Source organism: Homalodisca vitripennis, chromosome 7 (genome assembly GCF_021130785.1).
Source record: "Homalodisca vitripennis isolate AUS2020 chromosome 7, UT_GWSS_2.1, whole genome shotgun sequence".
Taxonomy (NCBI): Eukaryota; Metazoa; Arthropoda; class Insecta; order Hemiptera; family Cicadellidae; genus Homalodisca; species Homalodisca vitripennis.
In genome coordinates, this window is record NC_060213.1 from 91770575 (window position 1) to 91792869 (window position 22295).

Here is a 22295-nt window from a genome sequence, read left to right on the forward strand (position 1 = left end):
TTAATTAAATGAGAATGAAAAACATGATGTTAGCATGAAAAATATTCTAGAAATATTTCATATAAAATTATGTAAGTTAATAATACATTTGCTTAACCATTGAAGAACTTCGATTTATTAATTCACATTTATTATTATGTAGGTGTTTAAAATATTAGTACAGTTATTATTAATAAACCTTGCTGTAGGTGTAGACAGGGTAATCCCGGATTAGGCTTATCAATGCATGATCAAAAGGAAGATTTCCAGTACTAATGTTAAAATTCGATTTTAATCTTAACAAGCAAAATATTTTTTGTAGAGACACGTGATCAATGAGCTTTAGTTATCATTATATACGTTTGTTCTTAATTTTTCCATTATCTTCTACATCCTATATTTTACATAATAAAATATCCTACTTAGCTTGGCACAAGTATAGAACTATGGTAGTTGTAGCTTACTTCCAACTTAAAGTTGTAATTAAAAATTATTATATAAGAAGAATCATGGTGTTCAATTTTATAGGGGAGCATCCAGCGGCAATGCAGCATGGAAATAGCAGCAGCAGCGCCGTCACGCGACTTCTTCCGACCTTACTGTTGGCACTCTGCCATCTTCTACAATACATGGGCGACTCATCGCTGACCCCTACCACCTCGACTCCTCGGAGGTGATGCCCCCCGTGATAAAAACAAACTCGATCTATTCCTGTAACAAACGTGGGATATGTCACAACTATCTGAAACAATTTATTTATAGTATATTGTCGTTTTAAACGAATACTGTTTATGTTTTTACAAAATATACTCTAATACTTATGTACAATACTATGAAATTTACTGTTATATAAATCAAAATATAGAATATTTTTACTTATTTAGTTTGCTATAAATCTTTTTTTTTCAATTACAAAACAAATTAAATATTAGGCTTTAAATTCTGTTTTACAAAGTATTATTTTCAAATAATTTACTAAACATTACATCTCACTGATTTTTTATAGAAAAAGCAAAAAGTTTATAAACACCCAATATAGTTAATAAGATGGATTTGTACATTTTCATATCAAAATTAAAATTCAAAGATTATTAAATGGACACAGAATAATTTCCTTGTATGTTTAATGGCAAAAACTTATTACTTTTGTACATGCAGTTTTTTTCTATATTAGCCTCCAAGTGATATGTAGATACTCCTGCTAGTGTATAGTGTCCATATTTACTCTAGTGTATATATGTAGACAATTTTTCTATCTAACATGAAAGCTTTCGAGTGAAACTCGCTTTATAAGGAACAGAGTGTATAGGTAAATAACTTTAAGTGACTATAATGAAGATGTGTATATTTTTTACAACCACGGACAAATTCCTTAATATAAGCATTGAAAACAAGTCTATACTTAACTCACGTTGTATTATTTTATCAAACCAAGAAAAACATTGAAATGAATACTAAGCAAGCAATGGGTGTATACGTTTTGAATTTATTAAGATATTCGTACACATATTTATAAAAATAATTTTGGTAGGCTTTTTAATTATTTTACAGAAATTTCATAATAGATATCTCATTTTCATAATATTCAAAAATATGTATTTATTGAATTTGATCCTTCTCCTCTGTAATAAACTAAACAATGTAAAATTTGTTTCGTAGTTAATTTTTTTAAATATGACTAAAATGTTATTTTACTTACAGCAATAAGATAATAAATTAGATTACATTCATTTAGAATAAGATTTTCATATCATAATATTCGATTGTATTGAACTTACAAATTTGTAATTTGTTTTAAGACTTAGTTTATGAGATATATCCACAAAGTAAATTCTATTTAGTTATGTAAATGTGTACAGATACAGAAAAGATATTTAATGTAAAAAAATATATCTCTTAAATTGCCATTGTTCATGCCATGGCATTGAGAGTTTGGACATTATCAAGGGAAAACTCCACCTTTTAAGAGTAATCCTCGTAACTTGCTCTTTATAACGCGACGCAATTTTTTAATGAACTTCTGTAATGATTGTTCGGTGGTCATCAACCTATAAGCAAAATACCTTGTCTATCCCAAAAACTGTTTCACATGAGTTCTTGAGCCCTCAAAGTATGCTTAGGCTTAACCTTCGCTATGGACGAAGTGTGCTTCCATTCCATCGGTAATCGCGTTTCAAGGATGAAATAAGATATCCAAGTTTCATCCCCCTTGGTTATTAAATAAAGACAATCATCACTGTCTTCATTGTAACGTGTCAAAAAATGAAGTACACTTCCCATTTGTTGTATATTTGTGTTTCTTTGCAAGGATTTTCGTAACAAAATCCAGTAACCAAAGAGGGGCGTCCACTTCGTTATTCATGTGTGTATTTTGTCTGTGATCGTAGCAGATTTTGTAGAGAAAATTCAATTGGTTTAACTTTTGTTGCATTTAAAAAACGAATAACAGCTCTGATTTCACAATCGGCTGCATTTTATATTAACGCTTAAATTATATAGAAGCGCTAAAGTTAACATTGTAATCAAAAATCACTAATAGCGTACATTTCGCTACCTTGATTCAGACAAACGCATACATGGAACTAAGATCCCAGCGGTTCAACAAATAGAAATAGAAATGACACCTACTTTGTGGATATATAATGCAATGACAAATCCATTATGACTTTAGAGTTTTCAATTGAGTAATAATAATAATAAAGAATGAGAGATTCACAATACTTCAATGTGTTTAAATAACGCAGTGGAAAGTATTATAGCAGTTTTAAAATAAACACAATGATTATTATATATTGTAAACTAATTGTGGACAAAAAGACATTCGTAGCCAACAGCAAACACTAATGTTTTTATAAACACAACAACACATTATCAGGTAAAAAATAATTATCAATATATATGATAGAAACTATTGTTAAGACGTCTGTTGTACATTGTTTAGTAATTAATTACTTATATCATCGTTGTTTCTTCTGTCAAATAACAGAAGTATTATTTTGTAATAATTTAACAATCATAAATCTCAGAATATACTAATTTTATGAAGTATACTCTCTTGAAGCTTGTGAATTTTTATGGATATGTTATAATATGTAATTTGATTGTTTAATTCCTACATTACCATTAAAATAGTTGATTTACTCTTATTACTTGTATAAATAAATTTGCTTCAACTTGTGGAATAATAATGCGACTTCAAAAGTGATAACTTAATACCGTCGGTGTAAATAGTCACTCTGATTCTATTCGAGTGCTGTAAAAATGTTTAGGAAAGCAATTTGAGTGTATATAATAAAGTCCGATTGTTGTGTATAAAAATTATGTGTTTTATTTTCCTAGCTGGCTGCAAAAAGTCAGGAATTGTTACATATAATATAGTACCCAATATATAAAGTACACACGTGTATTATTACTTGTAAGCGACACACACGCGCGCGAGCGTATGTGTGTGTGAAGATGTTTATATTTCCTGCAAATATTTTCTTTGTGACTTTATTTTATTGGTTACTTTTATAAATCAAATCCATAAATTGTATAGAGGGGCACTTAAAAATATGTACATATATATATATATATATATAGATATATATCTATATATATATAGATATATATCATATATATATCTATATATAGATATATATATATCTATATATAGATATATATATCATATATATATATATATATATATATATGATATATATAGTATTAAGGAAATCTTAGAATACTATGGATATATTGATATATTAAAAGGGAAAGTCGTTAACAAATTATACAAATTTCTAGAAAAGACTTTTATAATTTGTAATTTTCTATTAGAAACTTATAACTAAGTATTCTTTAGCCATATCATAAAAAAATCACCAATACATCCTTGAAATAATTTAGATTTAAAAAAACCACAAAAGTACAAGTCAACTATCTTACTACCTCTTTGATTCAGGACCAAAACGCTCTACCTGAGGTCCAGTTTTCATTCAATTATATTATAAAATGTAATATGTTTTTTTTAATTTCATTGAATTAAAGTGTTTTAAATTCTGAAACCTACTAGCGATAGTACAGGACATATTTAAATCCAGGGCATAACAATTTTATAAATTTTAGTTAGAAGTATGGATAAAATTCAAATATTTGTGCATAAAATTGCCATACATGTTTACAAATTATTTAAACGTATAGTTTAAAACATACTCAATTATAATATTAAATTATTTTAAAATTTTATCCAAATTAAAAAAAAAACTTGAGGCTTAAAAGATATATCCGTTATGAGATAACTGCTATAAAAATTTACAAAATTATCAGCGACAAATATTATTACAACTGAAAAAAATTTATTTATTTAATTCTGTCAATAGATAAGTTAACACATAATGCAAAGGATATCATTAAATATTGTTATATATGCTTAAACTTTTTCGTTTCGTTAACTCATATAAAATTTATAATCTTATACTTATCTATGTATATAAGAATGGGCTTTTGAAAAAAAAAACTATATTCTTTAGCCCGGTATAATTGTAATAAGTTTATTGCATAAAGAGAAAAGAATCCCCGTATTAAATAGTAGTGATTGTAAATGCAATTGGTATTGTTTACAACGGTCCACCGTTATTCATTTTAGATTGATGAAATGACACGTTCAATGTTTGGGACCGACAGCACGACAAGCTCCCAGCCCAGACAACAGCACTAATAGTTTGGATTAATCACTACCGAAGGCCCATTATTGTAATGCATTCATTAAAATGTGTCTTACTGTGAAAGCTACTTAATTTTTATTGTAAGAGAATATTCAATGTTAAATGGGTTATTAATAATAAGATTGAATTAATAATTTTTTGTAAAATTACAAATACTCACGTGACATAACACTTAAAAATCTTCTAGAATTCAAGCGTAATGCAAATTGAATTTATTTTATCTTAACACGAATATTTCTTATACATTACTCTTAGTGTAGCATCTGAAGTCTGAAACTGTGACAGATAATAGAATACACGTCATTTGTTGTGAAACAGAAATAAATCTTTTAGCCCGTTGAGTAATAGCTGTTGCATCCACCGTTTGAATAATTATTTATACATACAGGTTTATAAATGTAACTTTTATTATTTCAATAAGTAAATAAAAAAATATTATTTAAATCGCTATTGAATTGAATTATATAAACTACAATTCAAATAAATGACCAGAAAATGTAAGGGATTATTATGAAAATATAGTATACCCTATTATTTCATAAAACAGAGTTCCATAATTATAATTATAATAATAAATATCAACTCTCCTGAAGGAGCTAAAATACACTGCTTTGCAAGTATAATGCCCATGAAGGGCCAAATGACCCTTAAAGAAACACTGGATCGTCCATATTTAATATATCAGTTAGGTAAACATGTTGAATTTAATACGGTTTGCTACATCCAACCTACATAAAAAGATTTGAATCTGTATTGTTTGAGAAGTTAATACTACGCGGAGAGATTATAATTTTAAAAGACTTGAGAATTTGCTTGTTTTTTCAAACATAAAACAACCAGAATAAAGTATTATACAGAAACAAAATAATAATAACATTATGTAAGCTTTATTAGAGAATAAATAATGTATAAACTGAAGTTTTTCCATAAATTACAACGTTGAAATTCATGTTATTTTCCGGCCTTTTTTTAACTTTACATTACGATGGATGTTTCAATTGAACGTTACAATTATTACATATATTACTAACTTTTAGTTTTCGTAATTCTTTTTGTAATTATATTAATATTAACAATATGACATATATAAGACTTTGGTTGTTTTTCTAAATAAACCATAAACAATTAAACAATTAAGAGCTTCCAGAGTACAAGTAAATCTTTAGAATGACATGAGATACTTCCTAAAAGTCTACTATTAAGTATAATATAGTAGAATTGAATGATGTATAACACTCCTTTAGGACGCTACAGTTCAGATATAGAATAATTATAAACTATGGCTTGGGAAATACCTTATTTGCTAAAAATAAGGAGTAGTAGTTCACCATCTTGTGTCTCGTAACAAGCTCTGCTGAGGTTCAATACATCATTTCAGATTTAAAGCTCATTTCATTATTGACAGATATAAAGATTGAACATCATACGACAAAGGGTTTCTACATCTTCTGGTAAACAATGAAGATACTGTGAGTTAGCCTATTGAGTGATAGGCTTCAAGTACGTTTACGAAATTTTATTTTAGAGTAGGCAAAATCATAGTACTATTTTCTATTTATAGATTGTACTATTCTATCTATTAATAGTACTAAGTATAGTATAAACATTGCTCTCAAGAAATCTTTGCGTATGATAAATAAAACTGTTATTCATTAAATATGGTGTTATATAAATGTTAAAATAATATATGACACACAAAGTGAGAATAAAATGATATTGGATGGTTTGGGATAATTAGGCTACTTGTGATAACTTTCTCCACGTTAAATGTTTTATGCGTATACTTATTTTTGCACATGTTTTTTTTTTATTTTAACATTTCTTATATTAATCATGGTTATACGTTAGACCAACATAAAATAATGCTCAAGAGTGCGCTGAAATCAGCTATTGCCACCGACGTTTAAATTCACTTTTGTGTATAATAATTACTGCAAATAAAAGTATACCTTGTTGAAATGTTATACAAGTATACATCGTGTGCTAATAATTTATTTATTCTGAACATTCTCATTACCACCTGTGTTGCCAATAAGACCAATGTAAAAATGTTCTCTAACATTCACCAATATCACATGCAGTGACATGCACTCTAATTGAACTTATCAATCCTAAATTGCAAACGAATGACAAACCTCAATTTAAAGTCTTTAGGTAAGTTTTTTTTAATAATGTGTAGACAGAGAGATATAAATAAAACTGTTGCAACCCTATGAGTGATAAGCTTTGCTAACACCCAGCCTATAACAGCGTTATATAGTTCCATTAAAATGATTATTGTAAACACATCTCATTCCGAGAAAAGGACTCATACACTGGGTTTTATTCCAAGAGATTACAATAATATCGTTATCTACAACACATACAAAAAGCTAAGAAATAAAACTATGAGTTAGAAGTTTATTAGTGTTACAAAAATGTCATGTTATCCTCACGTTTATAGTTTTCATATAAAATAGTTCTGTTGTTTTTTTAGTTTACTTGCGTCAGTATATACTGGTCGCCGAAGATTTTAATTATAATCTAAGAATACTCAATAAACATTTTACAATATACCCATCTCTAAATTATTGTCATGAATTAATGAAAGTGGTGTACCGTTGTTATTGCGGTATAAGTGGGTTTTTAAATTTTGGTTGAAGAGAAAATGTCAAACCGATTTTCTACACTGTTGTTTAAAATAGGAATATATTTTAACTAAAACATTAAATGTATTTTATGTTTGATACAGTGTAAAGATAGATGCATCTTTTTCCAAGCTGTAAAATAGCTCAGAAGATCTAGTACAAATTTAATAGTTGGAATATTAAAACGTTCTTAGGTAAATAGTATTCAATTACGTGTAGTACATGAAAGCTTAGAGTCAATAATGTGTTTACTATGTAATTTTCTGAAACAGAGATCTAAAATCAGGATAGGTGTGCCATCTACTGAAGCAGCTGAAATACACTGCTTTGCAAGTATAATGCACATGAAAGGCCAAATGGACCGTTACAATACACTGGATCGTCCATGTATAATGTAGCAGTCGAGTAAATACGTTGACCCTGTTTAATACGGTCTGCTACATCCATCCCACGAAAGTACATTTTCTTTTCAACAGAAATAATACAGTAGTACTGTAAAAATCTTTTTCAAATTAATTCCTACTCCAAAATAATCTCTTAAGTATATTATTGTAACCTGAAATATGCAGGATGTTCTGCATTATAAGAACTATAAACGCATTCCCTTTAATCTTAGAAAACATTTTGATACCATATTTTAAGTTCATAATATAGAATAATCCTAAAAATATTCCTTTTTGGCAAACCTACTTTATTGAAAGGGTTTGAAATATTTTCATTAATAAAGTGACTGCTTGGTATTTGCTGCCCGCGTATATACTGATAAAATAAATAGACAAATCATAAATAAACATGATATCAATATAATTTTGATTATATATTGTCATTATTTGTACGAGTAATAAGTGTTAATAAACCAGACATGTATGGAATATAAATATTTTGAGATATTTTTAAAAATAAACAATCCACAACTTAAACACCTGTTACTACAAACGTGGGAGTAAAATGATAACACAGCAACAGCAAACGTGTAAGATCTTTTAATAACGCCACAAATGCTTGATTTTTGCAACTGCATTGTTTTAATTCTATACTCCGCTAACTTCATCTTATTGGCCATTAAAAAATTGTAAATTTGCTGAAGTGTTTCGTTAGTTCACATAAACTATAAAAAATGATGAATTTAATTGTCATTTTCGTTTTTAACTGTAATACGTACTATCTACTATGAAAAATTTTATATTTCATTGATATTGGAGGGATAATTGAATAAATTAAGCTTTTTCGGGTCTTTAAATGTAAACAATCTAAGCAGGCAGTTTGAAAGCATCAGTTTAACCATATGGATTTCTGTAAAAAATTTGTAATGAATTTAGTAATTAAAAAATTTACTTAACCAACAATATAATGATTAAATATGTATTATCTTGTATAAAAAAACTAAGGAGTAAAAATGATGGTTATTTTTATTGGAAATAAGTAAAGTAGTATAATTTTAATTAAATTTGAATTAGTAAGGCAATTTTAGTTAGCGTAACAAAGTCTCCCTATAAGTCGATTAGGATTTCGTATATCTTTTTCAACATTCCTACAAACAACATTAGCGTATCAATTTGGTTTTTTAAAGAAGATTTTTCTAATTCACTTTGAACAAAAAGCGAATTAAATCCCCCATACTGATTGTAGTCATAAAAAATCTTCGTTCTTATATCTGTAATGAAAGGACTTTCAGGATAGGAGAGTTGGTACTTGTGGCCGTCACCTGTTATCATTCTACAAGGAGGAAACCAGACTCAATGTACCAGTAATGTCAACGTAGACGGAGATATATATCTGTTTTGCCCCCTTTAGTCAGATCGGTGAGAGAAATGTACTACTCCAATAAGGTAGCACCAGCCCTAACAAAAGGTTTGCAATTAATGATACACTACTCATTACAAGTGCAGATGAGGTGAATCCTCCAATATTTGCTATATGAAGTGTAGATGTAACTAGAAGGAATAAATAAGTACAATATGGAACCCACCATGTGATGATTTTAAGATTGCCTTATCGATAGATCCCTATTTCACAAAAGAAAGTTATTACAAATTATGGGGATTTTCTTTACTACTGAATACTGAGAAAAATTTTTTACTTTCCCATCTTAACTTTCAAACTATGTTATAGTGTGAGGCAAACCTCATTTAAAATTTAAAATAGTACTCGGCTTCAACTACGTCTCCGACACAGCAATTACGTGAAACATTTTAAGCCGTGAATCGCTCTGACTTCATTTATATAACAAATCAGTGATTGCTCTTTAATATGTGTGGCTTTAAAATATTTACGAAAAGGAGCGAGGTTATAGCTAAGGATCTGGGAAATATCGAATGGCTGAGGGAAAGGAGGTAATAAGAGAATGCAAGGTGTGTTTCTTCAAAACTACTTACAACTAAACGAAAGGAACACTTGTTATATTTACTATTTAAAACAGAGTTAAATTACAAGAAACTAGTGTTGTTGGAAAAGGCTTTAGAATCTTTCTGATATCATCTCATTACTACAGGCAGTTTTTCACAGAAGTTTGAATTGGACGTTTATTGAGTATTTATATTGCTCATGGAATAATTTTTTAAAGACTTATGAGTGATTTAGATAGTTAGATCGAACTAAGAGTAGAAGATGGTGTATTTTATTATGATGTCAAATGATGAGATGAGTAATTGTAAAATGTCCTATTCTATTTATCATCTCTATTAAAAAAAAATACGACTACTGAATTTTAGTGAATGGGCTGGTTGGATGAGAAAGAAATATTGTTTTGTAATCAGCTCCTAGCATATATTAATAATGAATGCATTGTGAGTGTAGAATTACTTTTTATAGGTAGAAACCTAACATAATTATCAATTAAGATTGATAAAGTGAAATTATATCTCCCTTATACTAGGCTGAATGCTGGATTTTAGTTTTCAGTGGAGATCTCTACAATAGTTTAACGGTATATAATTGTACATAATTCATTTTTCAAAAAGGTTGATTTTGTTTTACGTGTGTTTAAATAACAAATTTAACATATAATCTAGATTAAAAATGCCTGTAAAACTACTTTTACTATACAAATTAATTATTTAAAAAATTAATAGTAATGGAAATTATATTATAACTTCTTACAACTAGGTAAGATGAAATATCAACAATTACAGATACGACGCAAATCACTATCTACTCAGTATACGTTATGTACTGTTGTTCTATATGAAACAGACAGTAGAATAACAAATCATTTAATTGGGATGTGTCTCACATCTACATTACGATGCAGGATAAATATTATTGAAGATTCATCAATAGTTTTTCTATTAAAGATCTTTAACAATATTGCATGTAATAATGTGTACATATTATAAAGTGTGTTAAAAATAAAATCTATTCAGTAGCATTTAACTGTGTTTGGATTGAATTCTCATAGGTAAAATAATATAACATAAAGAATTATTGACAAAACAAATTTATAAATATACTACTGAAATAACCAAGATCTTAGAGAATGCTTTAAGTCAGTGAGTAAGATAGTTGTGTAAACTAATTTCCGTTTTTGTTAGTTTACAATGTTTTTTTTATCTTCCTCTCTAAGACAATCAATGCCAAGTTATAACTACGCCACACTCTGTTCGCTTTACACAATATGTTATGACGTTGTTAGAAACGGTAGCTATTTTTAACTTGTAAAGTACAAAAATCATATAATGTTTAACATTTTATTTTCAAATTTATCTATTATGCGTTGCTCTGTTGTGTTACCCATTATAAGATCAAATTATAAAAATCATTTTAAACAAGAGGAAGCGAAGTCTCAAATCTTTTAATAAACCATTTTATTAAGATTTATAATGCTGCGTTATTAACTAGCATATTTTAAAAATTCATATATATATATATATATATATATATATATATATATATTAACAAGTCACCATACTAGCCTTAGAATGAAACAAGGTCAGGCAGAGATTGTTTACACTATCAAGATGGTAGGGAGTAGGGATCGGGCGTGTTTAGGTAGGGTCTGTATTCAACCTCGTGGCTTCCTGGTCTTTTCATCCCTTAACTAAGTGTAAATTAAAAAAGCGAACCCACAAACACCGGGAGAAGCAAAATTCGTATCTTTTCGTTTAATAATAAAGACAACTTTTCCATTCGTCGTACAGACTAATTTTTGTATAATAAAAATATCATCTACCTATTTAAAAAAATATTTGTTTTTAAAGTTATATAAAAAAAACTCCACATATTTAATTCACTAAAACAATTTTTAGTTTTGTAAAAATTTGTGATATTGAGATATAAATTTTTATGTGCCATGATTAATTGTTGTGTAAACACGAACAAAATTTTAATTCAATGAAAACGACCATAAGATAAAAACAATAATTCAAGAACTAAGCGGTGTTGAAGTCGCCCCCGAATACTCGACTTAAATCCAGTAATTAAGTAAAATGAGATTTGCTAAGAATCACTCCTGACTAATTCTTTCCGTTAAAGAAAATAATTTTTCTTCGTCGATTAAATCCCGAGTCGGCTAGGTCGTTTCATCTTGTTTCCTTTCTGTGTAATACTTATTTTTTGTTTAAAACGCATGATTTGGGTAAAAAATATTAAAAAAAACAATGTATTTATAATAACCCACACAATGTGTGTAAATATATTTTTCATTAGATATTTGAAGATTCAATAAATTTTACAGTAACTAGTTCGTTTACTCGAATTACTTATGTTGTGTTTTTTTAGATTGTGGTTGAACGAGAATTAGTGTTCATGTATTTTGTAAAATAGTAGGTAACTTATTTGAAATTGTTCTTTCTACGGTTAAAATTTAAAATGTGTAGATTTAAATTAATAAATGAATTTAATTATATTTTTATTTGCTTGAATATTATTTTTTAGCATTAGTTTAACATACTGAAAATACAATTAAATCCTTTGTTATTGTGTTGTCTCCTTAATGAGAAAAATTTAAATAGTCCTTTTAATAATTTATTATAAAACAAACCGTAAAATGTTTGAGGTGAATTATGTAATTTAGGTGTATAGTGATATCTTAATAGGACACAAGTTTTATTCTGAAATGATAAATGAAGCAAATTTACTATGAACCACAGTATATACATATTTGAGTCAAAAGGATATTGTTAAGCAGGTTTCAATATTGTTAAATTACTGTAAGTTTTGTTGTAAGTTAATTTAAAATATTTCTCAGTTTTACAAAAAGACGGTAGTATTAAAAAGTCATTTGCGCTTCCTTTCCAGGATATTTATGTTTGGTAGGGATTGCGGATTGGCACTATCGCACTCATGTCTCTTTGTAAGAAGGGCATGACTATATGGGTTCCATGCTCTTAAAGCCTAAGAGTAAAGCCAACAGCACTCTGTCATTTTTAGGATACTAACTGCATGTATAACACTATAGGGAGCATAAACAAATACAATAGTCGTCTATGACATTAAACTGAGTTACTGATAAACTCTTCACCCCTTTATATTTACATATGCGATAACTAATATACTGCTTCTAGAAACATATTCTATGTAATAAATTTGTGTATGATAAAGAAAAATTTGACTTTCACTTGACATCTTAGGGCTACCCAGATATAAGCGACACTTTGGACTTAAAGTCCCCTACATAGGTTTAAATGGAAGGTATAAAACGGCTAGAAGTAAACGATAAAATAATCCCACTATCATTGTCTAAAGATAGTTCAGATCCATTCTTTAACTACCGTGATATGTGGATTGACGCTTCATAGGGTGCATTATTTAAACGAGTCATAATCATGTGTGTTGTTTCATATTACTGATTCAGCCAAGAATTTTGTTGTTCAGCGTTGGAATAAAAACTTCCTTACAACGACAGAGAGCTGTAGGTAAATTATATACAGGAAACGTATTGGATTAAGGAATATATACTGCCGCTTTTTTCAATTTATTTCTGAGGGATCTCTGTGTATTTATTCAAGTGCATGAGTAAAACCTACATCTAATACAATATTTTATATAATTTCTTAACATTAAATTTCATTCATTGTTGTAATAATTGCTTCCTAAAATAATACTCTAAATATTCATTGGGTAATCTGACGCACTTGTCATATAAATGTAAAGTTGGTGCTAATTTAAAGACTTAAGGAGTCAAGAATAAGAATCTGCATAACTAACTTATGTTAAGTGTATTTATATTTTACTGATTGTGTATAGCACAGTCACCAACTTCACTCAGGGAAACATTTTGTCCATATGGAGATAGAAAAAAGTTGGTGATGGACACTTTGCGTTGTTTCGACAACGGACATTAGTAAAGTAAAAAGACTCTCCGCCGTTCACCCAGTAGCTACACATAATTCTCTATTCACATAGGTATTCTTACTGTCTCTTTAGGTGCTTAGTCCAGTTCAACTTTTTAGAAAAGCCAAAGCACGATGGAACAACAGATCTTTCTACACACACCGTAGCTATAGTGGAACGGTTTGTTTGTACGTGAATATTGAATTTAGTTTCAATAATTATTTATCAGTATAGGTAAAGGACACCGTAAGTCTCTTTATAATAAAGAAAGAAGCATACCTCTGAATCATTGGTATTTGATATTTAAACTTTGATATTCAAATTTTTCTTATTAAGCTAATTGTATATAGAAACTTCTACTCAGTATCCGGATAACAACTGAGTAGGTTTATATATTTCTCTACAGTAGGTCGTCAAGCCCACATCATTTCCTTCTTATCCTGGAGGATTACTTGGAATGGAATTTTACCTAAAAAAATCACCAAGTATAAACAAAATTGTGTCCAATTACTTTATTTATTTGATAAATCTGGTCCATGTGAACTACTGTTATTTGAAAGAGGTATACTTCAAAATTTTGTACTTATTATGATAGAAAAATACTCCAATATCTAAGGCCGAATAGTTATTCGTTCGGTATTAAAATTAAATTACATCTTAATTGAAATTAACAGCCAGACCACTAACTCCGTAACAACTGAAACAATCATTAGTTGCTGAGGTTATAACCGCAATGCAACGTTTGTAACACATGTTATTAGGGGTAATGTGTAACAAATCATATATTAAAATCGTGTATGATTTTAATAATTTTTTTTTACAAACTCGTTTATTTTTCAAGTTACAGATAAACAGATAACTATGTATTTGTATATTCACTGAGAGTTACAAAATTTGGTTGGAAGATAAGCGAAATAATATGTAAAGTGAGGCCAATTAATTATTTGTTATCGTTTCTTATAATAAAACAATTACTGAATCTTTATATCTAAAGTTGTAATAGATATTAGCATGAATGCATAATATATGTGGATTGGTATTATAATTAATATGTTCTTTGGGTTTTTCTTCTAAGAAAGTAATGAAACTGAAAAATATTAATTTTTTTTATCAAAATAAAATGAATTTTATTACTTTTAGTCACCCTATACTGTAGATGCATTTTTAAACTTTAAAATTAGCTTGTGAATGCATTGACAGTTTAAGTCACTTCAGATTTGCTAATACAAATGTAGTAAAATAATGTACGTACAGTAGCTATGATGAACAAGGGTATATTGACAACTATCATCTGCACCTGTACTTCCTCACAAGGCTCTGAGCTTATATCGAGTGACCTATATTCTCCTAGCTCTACTTGTTATAAATGAATTTTAACTCTTAATCAGAAAATGGAGATAATGTATTTTTTAGCTCTAATTCGATTAATTATCCTATGATTTGATTTCTGTGAACAATAATACTTATGGTAAAACTATATCTCAAAAGATTAATCGCATTATATCTATTAATTTCACACTTACAATGAAAAAAATCACCAGTTTTAATAGAAAGCGTGTAAGAAAAAAGCATAATAAGTAGCATATTGTACCCAAATAAGTAGACGAATAAATTCTCTATATGGTTTCAGGGGTCACTGGAAAATGTAATGATTTGTTAGTCTTTTATTTTTATGGTGAATCTACAATAAAAACCTATATAGAAATTTGGCAAATAAATCCTGTTATTTACAACTTTTTTAAGATTCAGTTTATATGTCATTGTATTTTATGGTAGAATTATTATTGTGTGTCTACATATTTTTCTCGAAAATTAAAGTCGAAAATACTTATGCAATTCCTTGAGGTGTGTGTGTGTGTGTGTGTGTGTGTGTGTGTGTGTGTGTGTGTGTGTTTGAACATTACTGTTGGATGAGCTAGTGGTTTACTAGCCTTAATGACAACAGATAACCCAGCTAAAATCGCTTTTATTTTTTAGGATTTGTGAATCAAGATAGCCTCATTATTAAGAAAGCATTTTAAAATTTTTATCTACTTTAATGTAACACTTTTTTAATTATCTCTCTCGAAAGTGATAATTCTAAAAATATTTTTACTGTCTGTGATAGTTGCAGTTTTTATCATCGACCTTATACTGTATATACTTATTCTGATTGACACGATCCTCACACACACCATGAACACGGACATAATAATGCTTAAATTGGGATTGGCCTCTCCTTTTAAAAGAACAAAAATATCATGGTTGCCCATAAAAGCGAGCATTATACAAATATTCATTTACAGCTTGAAAATCTGTGTTACCAATATTGAAATGAAGTTGTATGCAAAATATAAAGTCGTTGTCATAGTCCATTTCGTTCCCAATATATATATATATATATATATAATATGTATATATATATATATATATATATATATATATATATATATATATATATATATATAATATATACGTGTTTTGATTGGGCACCATGGAAGACTCAGTTTCAGTTGAAAATATAATTAATTTGAATCAGAAATGCTCCTAGTAATGTTAAATGTAATATAAAAATCGGGTTCTAGTCTTAAACATTTAAGCTTTAACACTAAAATGTTAGATGCGTCATGAATACTAATATCCCTTTAAGTAATTTCATCATCAATGATTTTAAAAAATACAATAAGGTCTTTTATTGGTTTAAATAGCGTTTGAAGCCAAAGGTAAAAGCCAGTTAATAATAATATTTATATTAAACATATATTTTTTCTGTCCTAAAACAATTTTTACCCAGATCGGTTGGTTCAATATAACAGGTTCTTTGAAATTATTCATATTTTTTGCTGTAATTTTGGAGACCAATGCTATGGGATTATCCATAAATTTAGAGAAGATTAGGGCCTAGCTCGGATGGTTCTTTGTAATTTTAATAGGCGTTTTTGTTAACTGGACACTATAAGAATGTAAGGATAAAATGTAATAACAATACAATCAATAAGTTCTAAGTAATTGAGAAAATTACACACACACACACACACACAACATAAACATCTAGTCTAAACACATTAGCACATTAGTTTATTGTGCACGTTTTATTAACTATTCGTAAGTCATGCATCTAATTATATTTATCTTGTAAAAATATAACTATGTGTTATAATTTACACTGAATATAAAAATTGATTTGAGAAGCTTAATATAAAAATATATCATACGCATGTTCTTAATAGGCAAAATATATGTAGTGTTGCATTCTTTAACTGTCTCAATAATTAAACCGACAGAATGTTACTATTTGAATCTATTAGTTCTTCTGTTCCAGTTTGTTATATTAAGGAATAATTATATGCACCATAGAGGACATATATTGCCTAACTTACACTTTGTGATTAGCATAATTTAGCAGTATATTATATTTTAAATTGAATAAGGTTAACACATATTATTACATCTAGCCTTATGGAAATACTACCTCACCGTTTTTAAGCCATATTCATTTGATTTAGTATTAAATTTTGTTGTGAGCTGGTAGTATTATTATTAAATTCAGAGAGATTTAATTGATTATAATGACTACTCCGTCGTTATATAACCTCGAAAATAAATGAGGATATGTTAATTCTCAGACAATATCTCTTATAATGGCCTCGTTATATGTCTAAGGGAAAGATGTAAGAAGGTTGTAAGATGTGAATTTTATTAATCACCAGTTAATTGAACAATTATAGCCATAAATCAAAAGGTTTGTCTTCAAAATAGCAATATACGAGAGACTTCGGATGAATAAAGGTACTTGTTAGTACAGTAGAACCCCTCATATCCGGCCACCACGGGACCGAGCCCCTGGCCGGATACCGATTCGGCCGGATAAACCAACCTACAGTACACAACACTTGACGAAACAAAACAATTGTACTGTACTGTACTAACCGCACTGGAAATAATCAACGAACTGTTTACAGGTTAAACCTACTAGCTCAACTGGGGACAACACAGGAAAATGTAAACAAATAGATACACCAAAATAACGCAAGAGTCGTGGGAGACTAGTGCGTGCAACTGCGCGTCTGCAAGCCGTGGTAAATAAATTTCGATACTGGCTTCCAGGAAGTAGCCGGATAAACCGAGGTGCGGTAAAACCGAGGCCGTATATGAGGGATTCTACTGTAATTTAGTTTTTATCATAAAAGTAATTTGTAGAAAAATAACAAAGTCACTTTAAAATTAAAGTATTGGATTGTGGATAAAAATCAATATATCATAATTAATTTAAAATAATAAAGTGAGATATATTTATTAAAATAGTTTTGTATTAATATGCAACAAAACACAGTTCAATAATACAAAGCGATAGTTTTAAAGCACACTGTGGAAGGCATCTCCGTGACACGAAGGCAGCCCTCCAATTAGTATATTCCACCCTACAGTTAAATAAGAGCTCTTCGTTTCATGTAGCGAAAGTTGGCTTCAGTACAACGTCTTGTATGATAACCCGCATTCATTAACCACGTAGCTTTGTAAAAACTATTACCTTGTTTTGTTGTTTGGCGATTTTATTTATTTTATTGATTTCTTATCCATCAAATCGTAATAATATTTATTGAAAACAGTAGTTTAAATTAACAATATTACCACTTTTTAAAGTAAATTCCATTTTGCTATATTGTCATTTTGAATTTTTAATACAAAAGAACCTACTGTAAGGCCATAAAAATGTACTATTTATTATTCATTGTAGTCACTGTCAGGAATGTGTTTCTTTCTATTCTAATATATAACCAAAATGTTTCCACAAATCCTAACATTAAGTCAGTGTGTATAAGCTTTTTATTCTTGAATACCTCAAACAGTTAACTACAAAAGTTTAATGAGCTATGAAATATTTATTATTTAGTTATATTTAATTTAGTTTCACCAAATATTGTATGTAAGTAAATGTACCTGTAAAGCACTATTATATTTTATTTGTTGGGGATTTCTGTATCATAATTATATTGCCATATGCTTTTTCTCTTACACGATTTTTATCTCACGGTGTTTATCTTTTATTTTTGTGTATGAATAGTTACCCAGATCATTTATATGTTTTTCGCAGTAAAATTTCAGGGAAATAATAAAATCTTTATTTCACCGGGGAGACTTATGACTGCACTTGTCCTTCTTAATCGTGCCCAGAACTATTTGTATCTCATATGCACCATCTATTTCAATGCAAACATGTGTGTAGTATTTTATAGACATTACAGAAAATGTTACACGTAAAATTTGAAAACAATTTTCTTATGAGGTAATTGTTATTTAGATCAAATATTATTTATTAAATGTTTAGTCTATGTACGTTTGTGTGCATGGGTGGTTGAAAATAAATAGCGGTACTTTGTACAATCCAGTGGGTAGATGTAGATTGACAATTTGCAAATGTGGGATACCTCCATTCACTATAATGAGGGATGGAATGAGTAAATATAGTATAACTTATGCAATCCTCATTGATATCTGTGAAAAAGGCACGTCACAGTGCAATTGTTAGCTATCTCAAATTATTTCAATGTTTTGTGTAAGATTAGTTTAATATTCAATAATATCATTGCATGGAAAAAACGTAGTCCACAGTTAATAAAAGATTTTTTTATATATATTAAGTTATATTATTATGGTAATAAATTTAATAAGAAAAAAAATTTAGGATATGCTTGTTTACGACTTGCTTTAATCTTATTTTACATATGTAGGAAACAAAGTTTGTTTATTATTAAGGTAAATCGATTGCAACAATAAGAATGCATTTTTAAAAGACGTGATTAAATTGTTTGTAAAAATACCGATTTATAGGAGCAATCTCCTACTACGGCAATACATAATAGAACTTGCATTGTTTGTTGGCTTACATTTGAAAACCGTATTTAATCCTGATTCGGAACAAAAGCCGATTTTAACGTAGCAACCGCTATTGTGCTCTGTTAATAATGCTAGTGACAGTCTATAAAGGAATGACATTGTTTCAGAGTTGAAAATGTGGCAATTTGATTATTAGTTGAATTCACCTACCCTATTACTCTTCAATAAAGTATTCTACATAGAAGTGAAAAAACATAAATACTAGTTTTACTGCTATCCATTAAGTCTGATGGTACCTACTTGTACAGTAATAGTGATTTGGATCTAGTAATATAGGGGCTGGACAATAATTTAATTTCAGTATTTGCGTCTATCTATCTCTACCTATCTAATATATATATATATATATATACCGATAGCCGATTAGCAAGCGATTTAAGACGTTGGACCTTTATTCTGAGTTATAGATAGCGCAGTTCAAAATCCTGTCTGTGATAGTTGCAGTTTTTATCAATATCATCGACCTTGTACTGTATATACTTATTCTGATTGACACGATCCTCACACACACCATGAACACGGATATAATAATGCTTAAATTGGGATTGGTCTCTCCTTTTAAAAGAACAAAATTATCATGGTTGCCCATAAAAGCGAGCATTATACAAATATTCACTTACAGCTTGAAAATCAGTGTTGCCTATATGGACGTTGTCATAGTCCATTTCGTTCCCAATATATATATATATATTGGGAACAAAATGGACTATGACAACGACTTTATATTTTGCATACAACTTCATTTCAATATAGGCAACACTGATTTTCAAGCTGTAAGTGAATATTTGTATAATGCTCGCTTTTATGGGCAACCATGATAATTTTGTTCTTTTAAAAGGAGAGGCCAATCCCAATTTAAGCATTATTATGTCCGTGTTCATGGTGTGTGTGAGGATCGTGTCAATCAGAATAAGTATATACAGTACAAGGTCGATGATATTGATAAAAACTGCAACTATCACAGACAGGATTTTGAACTGCGCTATCTATAACTCAGAATAAAGGTCCAACGTCTTAAATCGCTTGCTAATCGGCTATCGGTGTTGCTACGAGAGTATACAAGATTTAAATAAACACTAGCTTACAATCACATGGTATTTTAGCATGTTACGTTGTAACTAATTTAATTGTGAACTTAACAGTTTGTAGAGTACTTATACTTTGTATTTTATATATTACAGTTGTTGAAAGATAATACTCGTTAAAACAGTGCATCTTTTGAAATTTTAACAAATTGCCTCCTCAACACTTGAAGGCTAATAATTCCTAAGCTACTTCGAGAGAGATGTAACCTGTAGAAAAAAAATTGCATAAAACAATATTCCAAAACAAAATAAGTATATATCAATTAGTATGATTTATACTTTTTTATATCAACTTAAAATGATTGATTAGTAGAGGCAACAGAATATGAACAAGCTCTTTTGTATGCACCGAGGTTAGGTCTTACAATAATGCTTCAGCTCAAGAAGCTTGAAACTAGTAAACATGCCATAACACTTTCATTGCATCCCTTCACACAGCTTTGGGCTAAAAGTATATCAATAATTGTTTTTTTTAGATTACTAATAAAAGTAGCTTAAAATAATATCAGTCTAAATTACTGTCGTGCCACTACTGTAAACGTACATCAGATGTAACGTTGAAAACAATTCCTCATCGTAAAACCGAAGTAAACACACTTAAGATGACTTTAAAGTTATAAATCTCTGCTTCTTTCTGTCCTGCTTGTCCAGGATGTATTAAATATTTCTTTTCCAATAGGAAATTCAGCCTATTTATTTAAACTAAGAATTTATATTCCATTGCTTTACTGAATTAAGGTGTATTAAAAAACATACCTCTTCTACTATTTTACTGTCTTTAAGACTTACATTTACGACTTTAGACATAATTTCTGGACAATACACTATTCAATAAAAATACAAATTACGACTAAGAAATAGCCCTGATGCATCAAAATAAGTTTCGTTTCCTACAATTTATTTGAGATACCTAAAGTTATAAAGGAAAAGTTAAGGTAATTTATACTGGAAAGCTGTTCTGGTAACATTACCATACCGATTTGCTTACATTCATAATTAAAAATTGATTAAAAGCTTGTTTAGTTTCTCGTAACGTTGTATATAAGGAAATTAATTATAACTAAACTACCATTTTAATGTTACCTTCAAATTGAAGTTTAATGGTATAGTTACTTGAGATACAAAATATTTTAACGATAGACATAATGAATGGGCTAGTATTATTTATCCATTTAATGAAATACTTAATTCTGTTAGTTAATGTTGACGTCTATCAGTGGTTAGTCTAGTGAAAATTTTATATAATAAAGTATTATCACTACTGGCTGGGTGCTTGGTGGTGATATTCAAGTATTATCGCTACATCATGCCTATTGACAGATGTATGAGGTGCCACTATTTATACTGTAGGTCGTTTCATTTACAAAAGTATCAGTTATGCGTTATCAAAGTATATAATTCAGTGAGACTTATAACATTTCATTTCAATCGGTTATTCTTTATTGAAGTATTCTCTGCCTTTACTTGCATTTCACACGTTTAAAAGTCAAGAGTTCTCTTCGCTTGCTTATATTTAATTACATTATTCAGGTATCCTGCGTCCATCAGGAAACTATAAATAAAAGGCGTTCTACATCTTCCGGTAGAAAACAGATGAGCTGTGCCAAACCAATAGTTCATAGTTTTATGTGACAATTACCAAACTCCCAATGGTTTGACTGTGTATTCTTTATAGAAACTGAACCGAGAATTAGCTTTTAATCAATGTGTATCAAAATATTGTTTTATTATAAATGTAAGCTAATAGGTAGTTC

At 28.9% G+C, this 22295-nt stretch overlaps 1 protein-coding gene across 2 annotated transcripts in view; it reads left to right on the forward strand.

Annotated features, from left to right (window-relative positions):
• LOC124366048 overlaps positions 1 to 1515 on the forward strand; it is a 188460-nt gene extending 186945 nt beyond the window's left edge. For both annotated transcript variants that reach the window (XM_046822256.1, XM_046822257.1), the window contains exon 5: positions 508 to 1515. In XM_046822256.1, the coding sequence (XP_046678212.1) occupies positions 508 to 656 (149 nt within the window). In that variant the 3' untranslated portion in view covers positions 657 to 1515. The remainder of the gene's footprint in view (positions 1 to 507) is intronic.
• The last annotated feature ends 20780 nt before the right edge of the window (positions 1516 to 22295 follow it).